Raw genomic sequence first — 18,066 nt, 5'->3', positions numbered from 1 at the left:
CTGGCAGGGGCTGTGCTCTGTGGAGAGGAGTCCATGCAGGAGCTGGCAGAACATGGGAGCAGTCTGTTCCTGAAAGACTGTACCCCATGGAAAGGGACCTTGCTGGAGCAGTTCTTAGAGAACTGCAGCCCATGGGAAGGACCCACATTGGAAAAGTTGGCGCAGGACTGTCTCCCATGGAGAGGGGAATCTGTGAGGAGCAGCAGAGACAAGTGTTATGAGCTGACAGCAATCCACAATCCCCATCTTGCGCACTGCTCGAGGGGAGGAGGTAAAAGAGTTGGGAGTGAAGCTGAGTCTGGGAAGAAGGGAGGGTAGGGGGAGGTGTTTTAAGGTTTATCCTTATTTCTCATTTTCCTACTCTGTTTAATTGGTTATAAAATAAATTAATTTCCCCAAGGTGAGTCTGTTTTAACTGTGACGGTAATTGGTCAGTGATCTCCCTGACCCATGGGATTTTTATCACATTTTCTTCTCCTTTTCAGTCAAAGAGGGGAAGTAATGGAGTGGCTCAATGGGCACCTGGCTAGACAAAACTGACCCACCACAGTTCTCCAAATGCCTTCATCACCAGCTCCACCTTCAACACCCATTGCCCATGACTTCTTCATGTCCCTGACTCCACTGTCAGTGAAGGATCTACCAGCACTGCAGCATTTATTTTGCACTTTATTTACTGCACACTCAAGACATGCCAATGGCTCAGGCTACTCTGTGATGTCCAGTGGTCTAGGCCTTCATCTGCCACCAAAATTCCCATACCAGGGCTGGACAGTCTGGAATTGCCTGTGGCAAGTCCACGGTGAGTCCACAACAGGTTCATGATGGGCGCCTCGTGGTACCGTGCCCCAGGTGCCATGCCCCTTGGTAGGGACCTCTCACTTTCTGCCCACATGGTCCTTCAGTGTCACCAGCACTTTCTGTGCCCGCTTCAGGACCTCCTCCTCATCCACGCTGGGGAAGGCCTCACTGGGGATCATAGGAAAGGGATGGTAACTCGGGTACTGCGTGGCCTTGCCGTCTACACCGCAGTCACACAACCACTGCACATCCACGACGAGGCCCCTCAGCTCCGGCTCCTCTGCCTCCAGCCTTTGGGCCATGCCCATCAGCCCCCTATGGCCCGCAAAGGCTTCCCCGCGGCAAAGCACGGCTGCCACCAGCGCCTTCTCCAGGGCCTGGTGCACTTTGAAGAGCACCCAGTTGGGGCAGCTGTGCAAGATATCATTGCTGGCTGCCTGCAGGTCACTCGTGGCCTGACACAGCCAACGCAGGGCCTCGGGGACGGATGGAGTCAGGACCATGAGCTCCTCACTGCTAAGCAAGGAGCCACTGCCTCCCTGCCCATGGTGCCAGGCGGTGCTCACAGGTTTGTATTGGCCCCGCACCTTTGGCCCCCTGACACCATGCAGAGGCCTCCAGGTTGCCAGGCTGGGATCCTTCCATGGCCCCTCTTCTTCCACAGCTTCAGCCTCCTCCTGCAGCCTCTTCTCTGGCTCTGGTGCAGCCCCCACCAGTGCCACGTTGCTCTCCTCCAGAACAAAGGCAATGTCCTGTGGCTCCTGGCAGACCAGCATTTCACGCAGCATGGACAAAGCACGTGCCTCCAGCTGCCCACCCAGGATCTTGTTGATCTCCTGCGCCAGTGTCTCCACCACCCTCAGCTGCTGCCGGTTCAGCACCATCTCTGCGTGCTGGATGTAGAAGAGACGCTGGGCACCACCAGACAGGCACACGTGGATAACCTGCGATTGGGAGCTGCCCTCCACCTTTGCCCCACTGTGCACCAGCACAGTGCAGATGTCCTTGCAGCACTGCACTTTCACCTGCTCCACTGCAAAGCCACCATCCCCCTCCATTCCCATCATAGCCTTGGGGGTCTGCCACTGCAGCAGGGACTCCAGCCCCAGCCTAAACCACGGGGATACCAGCAGGGTCTGCAGACGCCTCTGTGCAGGACACTGAGAGCCATACTGACATGGCTGTGGACCACCCTCCTCCAGCTGCTTCTCTGTCACCTCTGAAAGCATCTGTGGCTGCAGCCGTGGTGGCAGCCTTTGCAGCAGCCACCTGGCATTACACCCAGACACCGGCAGTGCAGCCATGAACACAAAGGTCTTCTCCAGGGCCTGAGCAGTCTCTGAGGGCACACAGTCATTGAAGCAGAGTTTGTGGGACAGCTCCAGGCAGTCAGCAGTGCTCAGCAGGTACAGCTCAGCCACAGCAGAGCAATCAGGGGGCTCCGGTTCCTTCCACAGCAGCTGGAAGAAATGCTGTGTGGCCAGCAGGACCGTCTTCTTCTGGCTACTGGAAAGGGTCCCACTGCCATGGCTCTCCTGGTAGATTTGGGCCAGGACACGGCTGTAGTGAGTAAGTGTGGGGACCTGGACAACGCCAAGGTGTTGCAGGAGATCTCTAAAGACAGCCATGTGGGGGTGAGTCGTGAGGAGGTAGGGGTAAAAGTCATCCTCGTCCGGTAGTGATGCCACCACCTGCCATGGCCTGGCCATGTCGCGTGACTTGGCCAGCACCACGGGCAGCTCAGCGAGGTGCTCTGCATCCACCTCCTCCAGATGGGTCTGCAGGAAGCTGTACATGCTACAGAGCACCTTGGCCCGTGTGCTTACCTGCCCTTGTGTCAAGCAAGCTGCCCTGCACACATGTTCCAGGTTGGCCACCACCAGGGCAGTGGGTATCTCTACAAGGACTCCCATGGCTTTCAGGGATGTCTTCTCAAGTTTAAGGGATTTTGGCAGGATGATGGCTGATGTCCACAGGAGTTCAGCCACATTTTTGCAGTAGGAAATGCTGCCTTTCAGAGCCACAGCCTTAGTGCAGTCTGCAAAAGGAGGGTGAAGGTTCATCAAGTTTGGGGGGATATCCAGTGGAGGCAGGAATTGGATTGAGGCAATTTTGCTCAGGAAACCCTTTGAGTCAGGATTTTTCAACAGGATTGCAAGTTGCTTGAGCATCTCCTGCTGTTGTTTCAGCAGTTCTGCAGCATGGCATGTAGCCTGAGTGGCTTCATGCTCTATCTCCTCAGCCAGTGCCAAAAAATCCTTTACAGAGAGGCTGGTGCGGACACCTGCCTTGAGGAAGAAATGCACAATTTCTTGCTGGTTCAAACGAAGCTCCTTAAAGAAAGATTTAGGCACAAAGCGGTTTTGGAGCCGCAGAGTGTGGAAGGAGGGCATGTCAAGGTAGAAGTAGGAGGCCAGGCGCAGTGTTCCGTGGGCATCTGGTATAAAGGCCACCTTCTGAAAAGCTGCCACAATGGTCTCCACACTCTCATCATCCAAGAAAGGTTTCATGACAAAGAACAATCGTACAGCTTCCATGAGGTTTTGCCGTGTGAGCTGGGACAGCCGGGGAAGTACCACAGTCATGAAGAGCTTTTGGTCATCTGTGACCTCCCACTTCAAACGCTCGGCCAGCCATTTGTGGAACGGGCTTGGTGTGAGAAGCAGCATGTCTTTGTCCAAGTCATACAGGGCTTGGGCATTTGAGGGCACTTGTCTGTCGAGTAACAGCACCCTGTGGTAGGGAGCCACAGCTACATAGCCACCCCCAGACTTCTGGAAGAGAGGCAGGTGCTGGAGCTGCTCCAGTGCACATGAATCCAGCTTTCCCTCTCCCTGCTGGACAAACCTTAGCAGGGCTGACAAATCCTGCTCCTCTAAATCCCCCCAGCAGAGATCAGCTCTTGTGTCTGCCAGATGGGCCACTATAGCCCTGGGATCTGTGACCTGCAGTGCCCTTGGCTTCAGGAAACGGTAGGCAATATCCTGGGGCAGCAGGGATTTCTGGAGCACAGGGATGCCCAGTTTGTGCAGCACCTTTCCCACTTCAGAGTAACACTCATAAAGAACCCTGGAGAGGGAGGATAGTGGCAGTAGGTGCTTTGAGTCTGTCTTATTCCCCCGAATAGGCAGCACTGCCATATTCTGGAGATGATTCATGAATGAGTCCATGGTCACATCTGAGGTCTTGGAGAGGACCACACTCTCAAAGAAGGTCCACAGCCCCTTAAGCCACTCTTCCCCCTGAGTCCACTCCCATTGACCCAAAGCCTCCTGGATGAGTGGTGTGGCCTGTGGGAGGTCAAGCTCCTTCACAAAGCAAGGTGGGATCCATGCAGGAACACACTTTTGGGCAAAACGGTGGCTGTGCTTGGGGAAGAGGTGGGCAAAGGAGTTCTTGAAGACAGGGTGGTGGATGCTGAAAGCATTCAGAAGACCATCTTCTGTGGCCAGCAAGGGCAGGCCTTCCAGGATTGCCTTGTCCCTATCCTTTTGAGTACCTTGAGAGTGCCTGTTCCATCCTGTTAAGTACTGCAGCAGGTAGGTGCAGCTCTCTGGGGTCCTCAGGGGTGTCTCAGCCAGCTTGCAGGGCACAGGCAGAGCCAGGGCCTTGAGGAAGCATCGGAGAGAGTCTGGCCCTAAGACAACAGTGTTCACTTGGGCTTCAATGAACTCCTTGCGGATCTGCTGCAGGTGGGGGAATGCTGGAACCAGTTTCATGTTAAGTTGCTCCAGCACTTTCTGGACTTCTGGCTGAGGCATCTCCTCGAGGAAGTACGGCTCTGTTAGCATGTCCCCTCCACCTGGAGATGCCCAGGTTATTGTCACCCTGCCAGGTGACGTTTTTTCCCTGTACACAGGCACAAGGGGCAGGCGTGCATGACTGAGGTGCTTGTAGACCTCTCTCACCATGTCCTGGAACATAGGTAACACCCTTTTCATAACAGGGAAAAACTGGAGGAAGTGGGAGTTCAGGTGCTGCTGGCAGGATTCCAGGGACCAATACTGGAGCTTCTCCAGGGCTTGCCACTGCCTGGTGAGAAAGTAACAGTACAGTGGAACCACCAAGCGCCGGAGCAAGAAGCCATTCCAGGTTGCCCCTGTGCCACCTTTGTCCCAGTGGAGACTGCACCTGGCTGCATCCACAGAGAAGTTGGCATTGATGTGTAAAGGCAGCCCAGTGACTAAGGGCAGTGGGAGGGTGCAGAAGGCTCTGCCCGTGACTTGGTTCAGAGGCTCCAGGCGGGCAGCCACAGCCCCATAGGGCAGCCATTTAAGCTCTGGAGACTCCTCAGCCCTGTCCTGCACCCCAATTTGGGAGATCACCCTCCACAAACTTGTGGTCTTGGCCCTGCTATTTTTGACTCTCATGGTATAGGAGAGAGGGGTGGGGATGTTCCCATCCATGGCTTGGCTTAATCTTGCTTGGAAATCCCGTCTCAACTTTGCATCATCCTCTGTGAGCTCCGTGGTTACCCGCAGCTTCTCCACCAACTCTTTCCCATCTGGGGGGATCTCAGAGAAGATGATGGTGTGGACATGCCGGAGGAAGAGCACCAAGTCCTCACCTTCCTTAGCCAGTGTTTCTTCCATGTTCTTGAAGTCTTGGTCTCGCATGACCATGTCAGACACCCTGGACTTGGCAGCCTCAGCTGCAGTGCGAAGCGGCAGCCGGAAAAGGACGCCCTGTTTCAGGTTGAAGAAGGATGGTAGGAAGGTGTCATAAATGTCTGGAAAATTCTTCTTGAAGTCAGTGTTGACAGTAAACATGCTACCAGGCTTCTCAGTTGTGGCTGTGGGCACGTAGTAGAGATGGGGATCAGAGACACACAGGGTACTGTCTCCAGTCAGGAAGGCTGGGCAGTCAGTAAAGTGGTAGACAGTGTTGAAGCCAAGGCCATGTTTGCCTGTAACATCCTGACGGTCTTGCTTGCTACCGACCCCCAGATGCTGAATGCCTTTAATGTCCTGCTCCTGGAAGGGGCGGTCATTGTAGATGCAGAGGGCAGGGCCCTGCAGGATCTTCCATTCTTCACTAAAAGTGGCCTTTGCTGGGTGCTGCCGGCGGTCCCACACAAAGTGCAAAAGCCCTGCACCAGCATCATCCGCGTTCTGAAGCACCTCCTTCACCAGATCAGGAGCGGACTCAGAGTACTCCTTCAAGATGTTCTTCAGTCGCGTTGGCAAATCTTCATGGGGACCAAACGGCTGCGCCCAGAGGCTCAGGTGATCAGTGTTGACTACACACCTCTCCAGTGCTCGGTGGCGTGTGGTGGCCACCCCACAGTGCAGGGCTGCCTCTCGGGACAGCTGTTTATGGCACAGCAGGACATCTCTGTCCAACGGAATCCATGGTGCATCATTGAAGTAGAGCTTGTCGCTTGGGTGCAAAATGCCCTCCTCATCAGGCAGAAAGAGTTGCTGGGTCTGGCAGGCATCTGGCTGGTTGCCATCTTCCATCAAGCCACAAGACACCAGCCGCAGGGCCAGATTCAGCTCCGCAGCAGGCAGTGCCTTTCCCGCATGTGTCTCTGCCAGGATGCAGAGCACTCGGGCATAATCATCCCAGGCAAATGTGTGGCGCAGCCCCACACACTCCCAGAGCTCTCTGTAGGGCTTGTACTGGTCTTGGAGCTGATGAAGGTATGGGGCAGCCTCAAATGACAGTGTCTCAGCCACAGCTGTGACTGGCACAAAACGGGAGCCCACCAAGATGAAGGGCTCCCCTGGGGCCACTGCCGAAGCCACCTCATTCCGGCTGGAAGGATGTTCCCGGAGCAGCATGTTCAGGTGCTGGTAGCAGCAGTTGGTGTTGTACTGCAGGGTCTCCAAAGGGAGAGTGTTGGAGAAACAATGGAGTGCTCGCAGCTGCTCAAGAACCTGAGCTGATGGTACCTGCCGGTCCAGCCCCAAGAAGGACGCTACCTCCTCGGAGAGGCTGAAGTTTTTCCCCAGCATTTTAGGAGCCAAGATAGGCTGGATGAGTCCCACTAGTGGCTCATGGAGGTGATGGTAGAGCTGGGCAGCTGGCAGCAGCACAGGGTCACTGGTGTGCTGTGCAGCAGGGAGGAAGGGCACAGTCTGGAAAGCGGCCTGCAGGGTGTCGTTTGTTCCCTTCTTCACTGCATTCCAAAGTAACTCAAGGATGCAGGCAGCCCTCTGGTAGCCCTGGGCATGATTCTTGGTCCAGACAAGCTGCACAGTCTTTGCCCTCTCCAGCAGCTCTGGCAGAGACACAGTGTTCTTCACCATGCCCAGCCTCTCCAGTTGGTTTAGTCTCTCCAGGGAAAGGAAGGCATTCCCAGTGGGGAAGCGCCCATCGTCAGGGTTGTATAAAGGGGCAGCACGGCCTCTGGGATGCACCAGGTAATTGATGAGCTGCAGGTGGCCATGAGGGGTGACAGGGATGCAGGGCACTGTCTGCAGCACTTTGTCCACACCCTCATGAGACATATCCAGTGCATGGAGCACCAGCAGGTTCCGGTCAGCATCAGGGAGATCTTCCAAGTTGGGAAGCACAAGCTCACAGAGAAAGCGGCTCCAGTCATAGGTTCCAGCATCCAGCGCCTTCCCAAGGCCCTCCTGCACCTTCCCAGGCAAGGCCACAGCCAACAGGGGACGGGGCACAGTGATAGCAAAGACTCGCTGTGCCACAGTACCCAGCTTAGGGTGTCTCTCTACAGCCTGGTGCAGGAAGCGGGCGTCCTGCAGCGAGCACCAGGAGTGGCCATCGGAAAAGAGCCTTGGGCCACTCCTGGCTGCCACAGCCTGGTAGAAACCAGTCACAGCCTCTGTAAAGGGGTAACGGGCAGTGCTAATGTCTGGCCAGAAGAGATGATACTCATAGTTCTTTAACTCGCCTGCCTCATGCATGGCACGGAGATGGTCCAGTGCCCGGAGCCAGGCCATCGGCACAGCATTGTGGAGCAGCACCTGGTTCCACTTGCCCCGCTCCGCCGTGCTCCACAGCCCCTTGCGATTTGAGAGGATGCTGAAGGCCCCATGCAGGTGGATTGGCAGCCCTGACATGATCGGCATGGGAAGGTGGCAGAAAACTTGCCCTTTCTCAGCGTCCAGACGTGGCACCCACTTGCCATCTTCAGTAGGGGCAAGGGGAAGGGCCACACCAGCCATGGGAAGTGGAGGATGGAGTCCTGCCTGTGTGTTCTGGTGAAACAGTTCCAACAACTCCCCATCACCCTGACACACCAAAACCAGGTAGTGCCATGTGGTCCTGGATTCCTCCTCACAGGCTGAGAGCTGCTCGATGGCTGCCCAACTTGGGGGATCCCCAGGGGCCCCCAAGTCTCGGATCTCCTTTCTCTGCAGCGTGGCCAGAGACATGGTATCCTCTGCAGAAGTGGCCGTGTCTGGCAGCATCTCCAGGGACAGCTCCCTCACCTTCTTCAGGAAGAGCAGCAGGAGCCGGTTAGAGCCAAGGAAAGCAGTTCCAAGGGACTGGATGCGCTCTGTACCAAAGGCCTCAGAGCAAATCTGCGATGTCACAGCTTCCTCTTCAGTGCGAAAAGGCAAGCGGAAAAGGCTTCCTGGAAAGGGTCCTGGCTCAGGCAGGCAGCACCCAAAGATACCGTGGTAGGGCTGGAACTGCTCAGCAAAGACACGGAGGATGCGTGGTCGGCTGGAGAAGTCCAGGCGGATGCCAGGGGAGCCGGCCCTGGTGATGTGCTTGCCCAGATGGGTGCCATTGGGATCAAAGATGAGCAGTGTCTCCCCACTCAGCACTGCCGGCACATCCGTGACACGGTACACAGAGCTGAAGCCCAGCCCAAAGCGCCCGATCCGGCCTGCCTGGCCCTCCTTTGTGGCAGCCCCAATCCGGGTGATGTTCTGGAGGTCATCCTCTGTGAACAGGGCATTGTTGTAGGCCCAGAGGGCTGGGCCATGGCAGGTAGCCATGCCTGGGTCTAGCAGCCCAGAGGTGGCCTTTCTGCGGCACCGCAGGTCCAGGAGGAAGCGGCACACGGTAGCGCTGGCATCCTCTGCGTTCTGGACCATCTCTGTGAAGAGGTCGCCCTCGTCGCCGTACTCCTGGAGGATGTTGCGGAGGCGTCGGGTGATGGGCTCCGAGGGGCCACAGGCTGTGAACGGCTCCGGGCCCAGCACCCATGTACTGAGACGCTCCGTGCCCAGGAACATGGCTGTGCTGGAAGGCACTGCCTCGTGCACCACCTCTTGAACATCCTCCTCTTCCTCCAGCTCCATGTCCAGGTACACGGCAGAGGCAGCTGGACGGAGGGCAAAGCCTGAGCCCTGCGGGATCCTCACAGGAACCGGCACAGTGCCCTCGCCCTGGTGGCCCCGCCTCTTCAGCCACTCCAGGACAGCTACAACCACCGCCAACTCTGCAGCAGTGCCCGCTCGGGAGCTGCGCCTGTCTATGTCCTGCCCCAGGGAGCGCAGGGCTGACACCGCCCTCTCCTCATTCACCCCGTCTTCCACCCCCCAAGCCCTGAAGAGGCAGCCGTAGGACAGGAAGTCAGGGGGCACCCGGGGCACCAGCATCCCCAGCTCCAGCTTCTCAGGATAGCCCAGCACAGCATCACGTGGCAGGACAAGCCCAGACCCAGTCCACACAACAGCGCTATCCGGGGCAGTCCCAAAGGCCTTCAGGTTTTCCTGCATGTGCCAGTAGATGGGCTGGAGAGCAGGACCCACCTCATCCATGTTCCTGCGCCCCGCCAGCTTTCTCAGCTGCTCCCACACTCTCTCCGGCGGTGGGATCTGGCTCAGCCCCAGCTTCTTCTCTGCCTCTGGCACAAAGGCGTCAGTCAGGGGCATGGCAAGCCCCACCAGGGATTGGTACTGCATGGATCTCAGCTCCTTGGGGGGCAGGAAGGGCTGCCCAGGCTCTCCTGTGCACTTGGAGCGAGGCACCCAGGGCAGGGCCTGGAGCTGCCCGAGCTCTGCAGCACTGAAGCCATCCAGTGCCTTGGGGTGGTTGCAGACTGTGATCAGTGCCTCAGCCCTGTCCAGAGCTGCCGTGCCACCCTGACTGACTTTTGCTGCAGCTGCCAGGATGTCTGAGGGCAGCATGCACCCCTCACCGTGCCGCAAGCCCACGGCCCTCAAGGCATGGAGGACAGACGGTTTGTGGAAGGCAGCAGGAGGAAAGCGCTCGGGTCCCAGCAGCGCCTGCAAGGTGCTGTCACAGGGGTCATAGAGGTCTTGCGGGCATGCGGGGCCGGCAGGGGTCTCCAGGAAGGCCAGCGTGCTGCAGGCCTGCTGGAGCAAGGGGCTCTGTGCAAAGACAGTGTCTCCGTGCTGCAGCACCCAGAGCAGCAGAGCCTGCATCTCAGCCGCTCGTCCCGCATACGCCCCTTGGGCCACGGCTCTGACGGCCTTCAGCATCACACAGGCTGCACTGATGAGGGGCCTCTGGAGCCTCCTGAGTAGCTGCCGGTCAACTTCATCCCGGCACCGCAACACGGCCTCCGGCAGCACCACATCTTGGGGCAGCTCCAGCTCTGGCTCCAGCACCGGGGTGGCAGCGGCTGGCACCAGCTCTGTGGGCTGTGGGGTGGCCAAGCAGGGCAGTGGCAGAAAGAGGGGCAGAGCAGCCAGAGTGGCCATGTCCTGCTTTGTCAGGGATGGGAGGTCTGCCAGGTAGTTCCGGAGGGTGATCACATCCGCATCAGGCAGCAAGGCCATGCGGGAGGCCACTGCTGCAGCCCCCTGCCTGCCCAGGGCCCGAAGGGCATTGAGGGGGGATGGAGGCAGGACATAGCGGGGCAGCGAGCGGTGCCATGTGCTTGGTGGCACCACAGGGCAACCCAGGACCTCCAGCACAGGGGCCACATCAAGTGGCAGGAGCTGGTCCTCCCATGCCTGGAAGATAAGACTGGACTCAGGTATCAGTGGAGCCAGACGGACAGTGGGGGCATCCAGTGAGGACAGGGCTATGAGAGGAAGCCCCTCCAGAGGGCCCAGGTCTTCCATGTGGTGGGCCAGGAATTGCCACAGGGCTGGGAACCAGGAGGCTGGGGGCTGGGGGAGGCCTTGGGCTGGGCACCACATCACTGGGGTTGAAGACTGGGATGTCCAGGTGGGGGGCAGAGCCAAGCGCAGGGTCTGTACAGTCACGGCTGGGTCCAGCAGAACCAGGTTGGGGAAGAGACCTGTGTACAAGAAGCAGAGGCTGCATTAGAAACACGTGAGACCTGGGCCCTGGCAGGGGGACACAGGATGGGGGAGAAAGAACCTGCAGGGGATGAGTGGCCCCCATATGGGATATGGGAGGACCTGGGCTCTGGAGGGATGGTGGATACCCTTAATAGGAGCACAGAGAACCCAGAAACCTCAGGGTGGGTGGGGATGTAAGAAAGAGATATGGGAAGTAAAAAGGTGTTAGGGGGACCAGCACTGGGGAGCACAGAGTTCTTCAGAGGAGGAGCAGAGTGAGACTCAGCACCTGAGGGAGCACAGAGGGGACAGGGGAATGTGGGAAGAACAGCAAGGACATGGATCCCCCAGAGAGACAGGGATGTACAGGGAGATACTGGGCTGCAGAGGAACCCCAAGGTGTACAAGGCTGCCTGAGCATGTTGGGGTTTAGGGGGGGCAACCAGGGACCTAAAGGTGATCCAGGGACCCCCATCTCTTACCCTTCTTGGCAATGCCTCGCAGGAGGCTGTCCAAGCCTGGCTCCAGGTCTGAGGGCAGGAAGGACCCAGCCAAGCCAGGCAGAAGCTCCCTGTGGGAACAGACAGAGGTGCTGGGGGACCAGAGGGGTAATGGGGAGCAGCTTTCTGGACACCTGCCTTAGCTCCCACTTGGTGACACTAGAGAAGGAGGGAAGTGAGGAGCCCAAATATCCAGGGCCAAATATCCAGGTTTGGCCATGCCTCCCCTTCCCAATTCAAGACCGAGAGCTGTGACTGTGGCCAGCTGGCTGTCCTGCCCACTCTGCAAGGAGCGGAGCTGCCAGGGGTCACAGGCTCACCTGGGGCAGTCGGATGTGTCCACGTAGACCACGGCCGATGCAGTTCCAAAGGCCACAAAGGTTCCATCGGCACGGGGCAGGAGGGGGAGGCCGCGGAGCTCAGCATGGCACCCATCCCCGGCCATGAAGTGCAGCAGGGAGAGGCGGCTGGCAGCCGGGAGCTCTGCAGCCCTGTGGCGCCGCAGCACCTCCCGCACGTGTCCCGTCGTGGCCTCCCGCAGACCCTTCGGCATCCCCAAGTTCAGCGCCCTCCACACATGGGGTGGGACCTCGGCCACCGGCTCCCCAGCTGCCACCAGCAAGGCCTGCACCGCCCGCCGTGTGGCCTCATCGCCCGCGGCCACCGGCAGCAGCACAGCCTCAAGGGCCCGCAGCCACCCCTGCCCCCCGGCTGGCAGCAGGACGGGGGCGGCCACCAGCTCCCGGCACACGCGGCTCACCAGGCTGTGGATCCGGCCGGAGCTCGGCGTGCACTCGGGGTCTGGCCACAGGCTGTAGGCATCTGCACTGGGCAGAGCCACGGCCACGGCGGCCAAATGGCTGTAGACCCGGGGCAGGAGGTCGAGCAGTAGAAGAGCATTCCAGTGGGCGTCCTCCTCACCCTCCTCACCCTCCTGGGGCCAGCGCAGGTGGCGGCGATCATCAGAGAGGGCAAAGGGAGCACTGGCATGGACAGGCAGTCCTGTGGCCGTCTCGTCAGTGGCTGGCAGTGGCAGGAAGCAGCAGAGCCGCCCTTGGCAGGCCCCGTGGAGGGGGTGTGCCAGGCTCAGCTCAGGGCAGCACCTCAGCCGTGTGCCCAGAGCCACGGCTGGCCCCTCAGTGGCTCTGCCTGTGGCCACCAGCCACTCGCTCCCTGCACCCACCTCATCCCCGTGCAGGGCCACCAGGCACCACTCTAGACTCAGCCCCTCAGCCCCTGATGGCACCGGGACAGGGAGAGGCTGAGGGGATGCCACAAGTGTTCCCATGAGTGTCTGGACCCCGTCAGGGGCCACACGGTGCAGGGCCACACGGCGGACATGGCGGAGGAAGAGGAGGGCAAGAGGAGCCTCTGTGAGGAAGGTCTGGATGAGGTTGCAGATGCGCTCAGGATCGGAGACCCCTGGGGCGATTTCTGAGGGTTGCCGTCGAAGGGGAAAGCGGAAGAGGGTGCCCTGGGCTGAGGCACGGTGTTGTCCTACAGCTTCTAGCCCAGCCCAGAAGGGCTCGAAAAGGCCAGGAAGGTCCTGGGCCTCAGAGATGTCCCAGCGCTTGCCACCACCAGGCAGCACCTGGCATTCGGGGTCCAGCACCCCCAAGTACGGGGGGCTCAGCACACCTGGCAGGTCTGGAGACATGGGAACCATGAGGCCACAGAGATGACATGGACACCACTGCCTTCCCAGATCATCCCAACCCATCAATGCCCACACAATGGCCTCAAGTTTAACCCCATGGTGCCTCCCATGATCCAAAGCTTAATCCCAATTCACCAGTCCTCCCTCAGTTTGTCTCCCTAGCCCTGCTCTCCATTGCCAGCCAGCCTCCCTCCAAGCCTCCCGATGCTTCAAGTTTCCTCACTTTGGACACAGCCCTCCATTTTGCACACCCCCAGTGCCCCCAGTTCTCCCCAGCACCTGTATTTCAGTGCCTCCAGTAAAACCCACATGCCCAGTTCAGTCCCAGCTGAGGCTCCCAGTGCCACTTACCAGTGAGGTGGTAGACAGAAGTGAAGCCCAAGCCGAAGCGCCCCACACTGCGGGGATCCTCCCGCTTGTGTGACACCCCTGGGTGCTGAATCCCTGTCCAGTCCCGGGGTGACATCACGGCATCGTTGTAGGCCAAGAGAGCTGGGCCTGGCGGTCAGCACCATCCATGGGTTGGGGGCAATTGGGACATGGAGTGGGAATTGTCATTCACACTCAGTGTCCCCACAAGCTCCAGTCCCACAAAACCCCCCTCAGCAGCACTGAGTCCTCCCAGTACCCTCAGTGCTCCCAGCACATCCCAGAACCCCTCACCAGTTCCAGTTCCCCCAGTCCCTCCCAGCACCAGCCAGTGCCAACCCAGGGCTTCATCTGATTTTTCTCCCAGTGCCCACAGTGCCTCTCACCCTGGGTGCCCTCCAGTCCCCCTCTGGTGATGTCGAACTCCCGCTCGTCAGACACAAACACGACCTCATTAGCGCCGGCATCATCCGCGTTCTGCACCAGCTCCTGGAATTACAGATCAGTGCCCAGTGACCTGGGCCCTACAGGCCCTGAGAAGAGCACCGACCCCCTCTCCCAGCTGGGCACCAAGGTCCTGGGGCTGGCGCTGGACAGGGACCGGCCCCACTGCCTGCAGTGCCTGCCCCACTGGGCAGGAGATCCCAGATGGGGTTCCCTGGGGGTCTGACCTTGAGGATCTGCCCTCCATCCGGGTACTTCTGCAGGATGCTGTGCAGGTAGTCAAGGAAGGTGGGTGCCCGCTGGCAGAAGGTCTCCCTGTAAAGCAGAGAGAGGGAGAGAAGGTGTGGGGGAGGCTCTGTAACCATGACACCCACATCCTCCTTGGATCCCACAGGATGTGTCTCTGCTTGGAAAGGGTCAAGGACCCCATCTCTTTCCAGGATCCACTGAAACAACCACCTGCAAGGACAACAACTACACTTCCCCAAACCCCCATCTCTTCCTGGGATGCTCCAGAGCACTGGTTTTGACTGGGATAAAGTTAATTTTCTTCCCAGAAGTGTGTCCAGGGCTAAGTTCAGGATTTAGCATGAGAACAGTGTCAGTTGCACACAGATGTTTGAGTTGGAGCTCAGTAAAGGACTTTTCAGTGTCCCACGCTCTGCCAGAAAGGGGAGGCACAGCCAGGAGACCCGACCCCAACTGGCCAGGGGGATATTCCGGACCCCAGAACCTCCTGCCCAGTGCAGAAACTAGGAGGGGGCTGGCCAGGAGTCACCAATCACTGCTGTGGGATGGGTGGGGCATTGGGCAGTGGGGCATGAGCAACTATTGGGCATTACTGGTTTCTCTTGGATTTTATCCCATTCTCTCTCCTTTTCATTACTATTAGTAGCAGCAGTAACATCAATACATTTAGCTTTGTTTCGATTATTGAACTGTTCTTGTGTCAGTTCAGAGGTTTTACCTTTTCTTTTTGATTCTCCCCCACTGGGAACAGCTGGGCAAGGGTTAAACTGTCCTGAGGGTTTGGGTAACCAGAGAGTATGGGAAGGGAAGGGAAGGGAAGGGAAGGGAAGGGAAGGGAAGGGAAGGGAAGGGAAGGGAAGGGAAGGGAAGGGAAGGGAAGGGAAGGGAAGGGAAGGGAAGGGAAGGGAAGGTGGTTTGACAGGAAATATGTTTTCTGGGATGCTGTGGTCAGGCCAATTGGTGCTCAGATTTTAATATTGGCACCTAATGTGGCCATTGGGACCACCTCTGAGAACACGGGGTTAAAAGCAGGGCTCTCCCCTGGGAGCCTCTCTTGGGTTTCCATAGGGAAAGAGTTCGGGTCTCTCCCCCAGCCCAGCTGCTGGCTGGGCGGGCGGAGGGGAAAAGCCATGTAGCCGGGAGAGGTAGGCCTGAGCCCGGGGGTGGAAGGGTGGAAGAGAGAGAGAGAGACACCGGGAGCCATCAGGCAGCCCCCCCGGGAGACAGAGAGAGAGAGAGAGAGAGAGAGAGAGAGAGAGAGCCGGTGCCTGGGACTGTAACCTTGAGACTTGATAAACGCGTGCCTGTGCCGGCAGCACGGCTGGGAAGGAGAAGAAGGGGGGGTGCAGCCGGCCACTTGTAAGAGCTTTTAACCTCTTTTCAGACAATGAAGACTTTACAGAACATTAACCTTTCCTAGAAGAGAGATAGAGTGGAAGATGAAGAAGGAAATGGGCAAGTGTGAGAGAGGTCTGGGCAAGTGAGAGATGTTGGAAGAATAGAGAAGAATCTTAGTGGGAAGAGATGATGGAGTGGCTTTTGCTGGACTCTTTTTGTACAGCCATGGACAGAACCATGTTCCTTGTGACACAGAGACTGCATCTAGGGGGAGGCAATGCCTCAGAACCAAGAGGGCTCAGTGTTGGTGCCCCTCGGGCCCAAGAGGTGAAATATGGGGGGGACAGATGTCCCAAAGTTGAGACTGTGCCTTTTTGGAGTGGGACGAAGCATCCTTAAAAGCTGACCCTAGAAGCAGCCCTGGTCCGTGTTCAGTGGTGAGAGGGCTGGACATGAAAGGAAGAGGTCACCATTGGCACAAGAAGGACTCCTTCTCCTCTTGATGAACTGAGGATTGAGTATTCTGAAGGGTGGTGCCGGACTGAGAGTCGATGATTTGGGGGATGTATTGTATTGGGAATTTGGGGAGGAGGAGGAGGAGATGTATTTGTGAAGTTTTCATTTTCCTTGTGTGTTTCTTTTTTTTTTTTCCCTTTCCCTAATAAAATAATTATTTTTTTTCCTAAGTGGGAGCCTGCTTTGCTTATTCCTGGTCACATCTCACAGCAGAAACCAGGGAGAGAGTATACTCATGGGGGCACTGGCATTGTGCCAGTGTCAAACCATGACAGAAGGGAAGGGGAAAGGAAAGGCTGAGCTGGAAGATTTGTCTCATGGCTTGGCTCTCGCAGGAGAGAAGCCTAAGGGTGTAATTATTGGCAGTTCCCACTGGATGGCTCCCGAAGCCCAGCGGGGACGGCAATGCTGAGCAAGCCGGCAGCTTCGATTCAGCTCCAGCCGTCCTCTCGTACCACAGCCCCGTGTTACCAACCACAACAGAGTGATAACCTTAGCCCAGAGCCAGGGAGGATGAACATTCCCACGGGACCACACACACCAGGAAGGATTTTATAAAATGCACCTGTGAGCGCACGGGCAGGAACCATTGAGAGCAAGCTGTGACACAGAGCTATTAAATAAATACAAGAGATGCTTACAACTTTGTTTTACCACACTCTGTTCAGATCTCAGCTCTTTGTGCCCTAAAGAGAGGACTGTTGTGGTTTAACCCCAGCCAGGAACTCAGTCCTACACAGGCACTCGCTGCTCTGGTGAGATAGAGGAGAGAATCCAGAAAAGGTAAAACCCATTAGTGGAGATAAGTATAGTTAAATAACTGAAACAAGACTAAATAAATTGATATTACTGCTGCTACTACTATTAAAAATAGTAATGGGAAGGAGAGAGAACAGAGTAAAACGCAATAGAAACCAGCAGTGCCCAATAGTTGCTCATCACCCACTGACCAATGCCCAGCCTCTTCCCCAGTAGCAATCGGTGGCTCCCAACCCCCTCCCAGTTTCTGCACTGGGCAGGAGGTTCTGTGGTCTGGAATATCCCCCTAGCCAGCTGGGGTTGGGTCTCCTGGCCATGCTCCCCCTTGCTGGCAGAGCATGGGACACTGAAAAGTCCTTGCCTTGGAGTGAGCTCGACAGGGCTCCAACTCAACGCGTTACCAGCGCTGTTCTCACTTTGAATACCAAAAACAGCGCTGGAGCAGCTTCTGGGGAGAAAATTCTCTCCCTCCCAGTCAAAACCAAGACATCCAGCAGCCCCTGAAAACCCCTCCCTGTGAGCCCTGACCGCTGCAGTCCCCACCTCCCTCAGTCACCCTTCAGTTCTCCCCAGCACCCCTTGAGCCCCCTGCCCCACCAACAGCCCCCTGTGACCCCCAGAACGCTCCAGCCATGCCCTGTGTCCCCCACAAACCCCCAGTGATGCCCCCAGACCCACTCACGCCTTTGGCTGCTTGAGGGCCATGGTGGGCACTGCAGGGGACCCCTGCCCACTCCCGGAGCTGCTGCCGCTGCCTGCCCGGCGCCGCCGCTCGGAGCTCCGGTCCGCCCCCTGCTCCGCCTCCCTGGTCCCGCCTCCCAGACCGAAAGTTTCGTTTCTCCGTTGCAGACGCACATTCGGGGAAATGTGCTTTTGCTAGGTTTTTTTCTAAAATAGCGGCGGGGAGCAAGGAGACATGAAAGGCGGTGCGCGGGACCGGGGCGGGAACTTGCCTATGGGGCAGGGATATGGGAATGTGGATACCTGGATGGGGTATGGGAATACGTGGGTGTTGGATGATATGTGTTTCTGATTTAGAGATGGGATAACTGAGAGGTGTTTTAAAAACTTTTATTCTATTTTCAGTGTCATGAGAAGGGTGAGACAATACAGCTGTTATAATTCACATCATCACAATCAGGAGTTAACTATTTCCTAATTACAATACACTATTAACTGTTTCTTGGCCTATCAGGTTTAGCCACACCATGTTGTAGATGCCTTAAAGCCAATCATCTAAAACGATTCCTTGTGGGTCCCACTACAATGCATCTTTCATGGTTCTATTTCTCTA

At 57.4% G+C, this 18,066-nt stretch overlaps 1 protein-coding gene across 1 annotated transcript; it reads right to left on the bottom strand.

Annotated features, from left to right (window-relative positions):
* Positions 1–651: 651 nt before the first annotated feature.
* Positions 652–17,517, bottom strand: LOC129127809 (sacsin-like). The gene is made up of 7 exons (XM_054644672.2): positions 17,455–17,517; positions 14,138–14,225; positions 13,853–13,955; positions 13,449–13,595; positions 11,761–13,087; positions 11,423–11,511; positions 652–10,936 (listed from the first exon to the last, which is right to left on the bottom strand). The coding sequence occupies exons 1-7, from the start codon at positions 17,475–17,477 to the stop codon at positions 879–881; spliced, it is 11,835 nt and encodes a 3,944-aa protein (XP_054500647.2). The 5' UTR covers positions 17,478–17,517; the 3' UTR covers positions 652–878.
* Between the last annotated feature and the right edge of the window lie 549 nt (positions 17,518–18,066).

The sequence above is a fragment of the Agelaius phoeniceus genome, chromosome 17 (assembly GCF_051311805.1).
Source record: "Agelaius phoeniceus isolate bAgePho1 chromosome 17, bAgePho1.hap1, whole genome shotgun sequence".
NCBI classification, from domain to species: Eukaryota; Metazoa; Chordata; class Aves; order Passeriformes; family Icteridae; genus Agelaius; species Agelaius phoeniceus.
This window is presented reverse-complemented; position numbering and strand designations above follow the sequence as displayed.

Coding starts and splice junctions, on each gene's coding strand:
- LOC129127809 (XM_054644672.2), bottom strand. CDS start 17,477: ATGGCCCTCAAGCAGCCAAAGGC. Junction 14,226..17,454: donor GCCCTCAAGCAGCCAAAGGC/GTGAGTGGGTCT, acceptor TCTGCTTTACAG/GGAGACCTTCTGCCAGCGGG. Junction 13,596..13,852: donor GGGACTGGAGGGCACCCAGG/GTGAGAGGCACT, acceptor GCTGACCGCCAG/GCCCAGCTCTCTTGGCCTAC.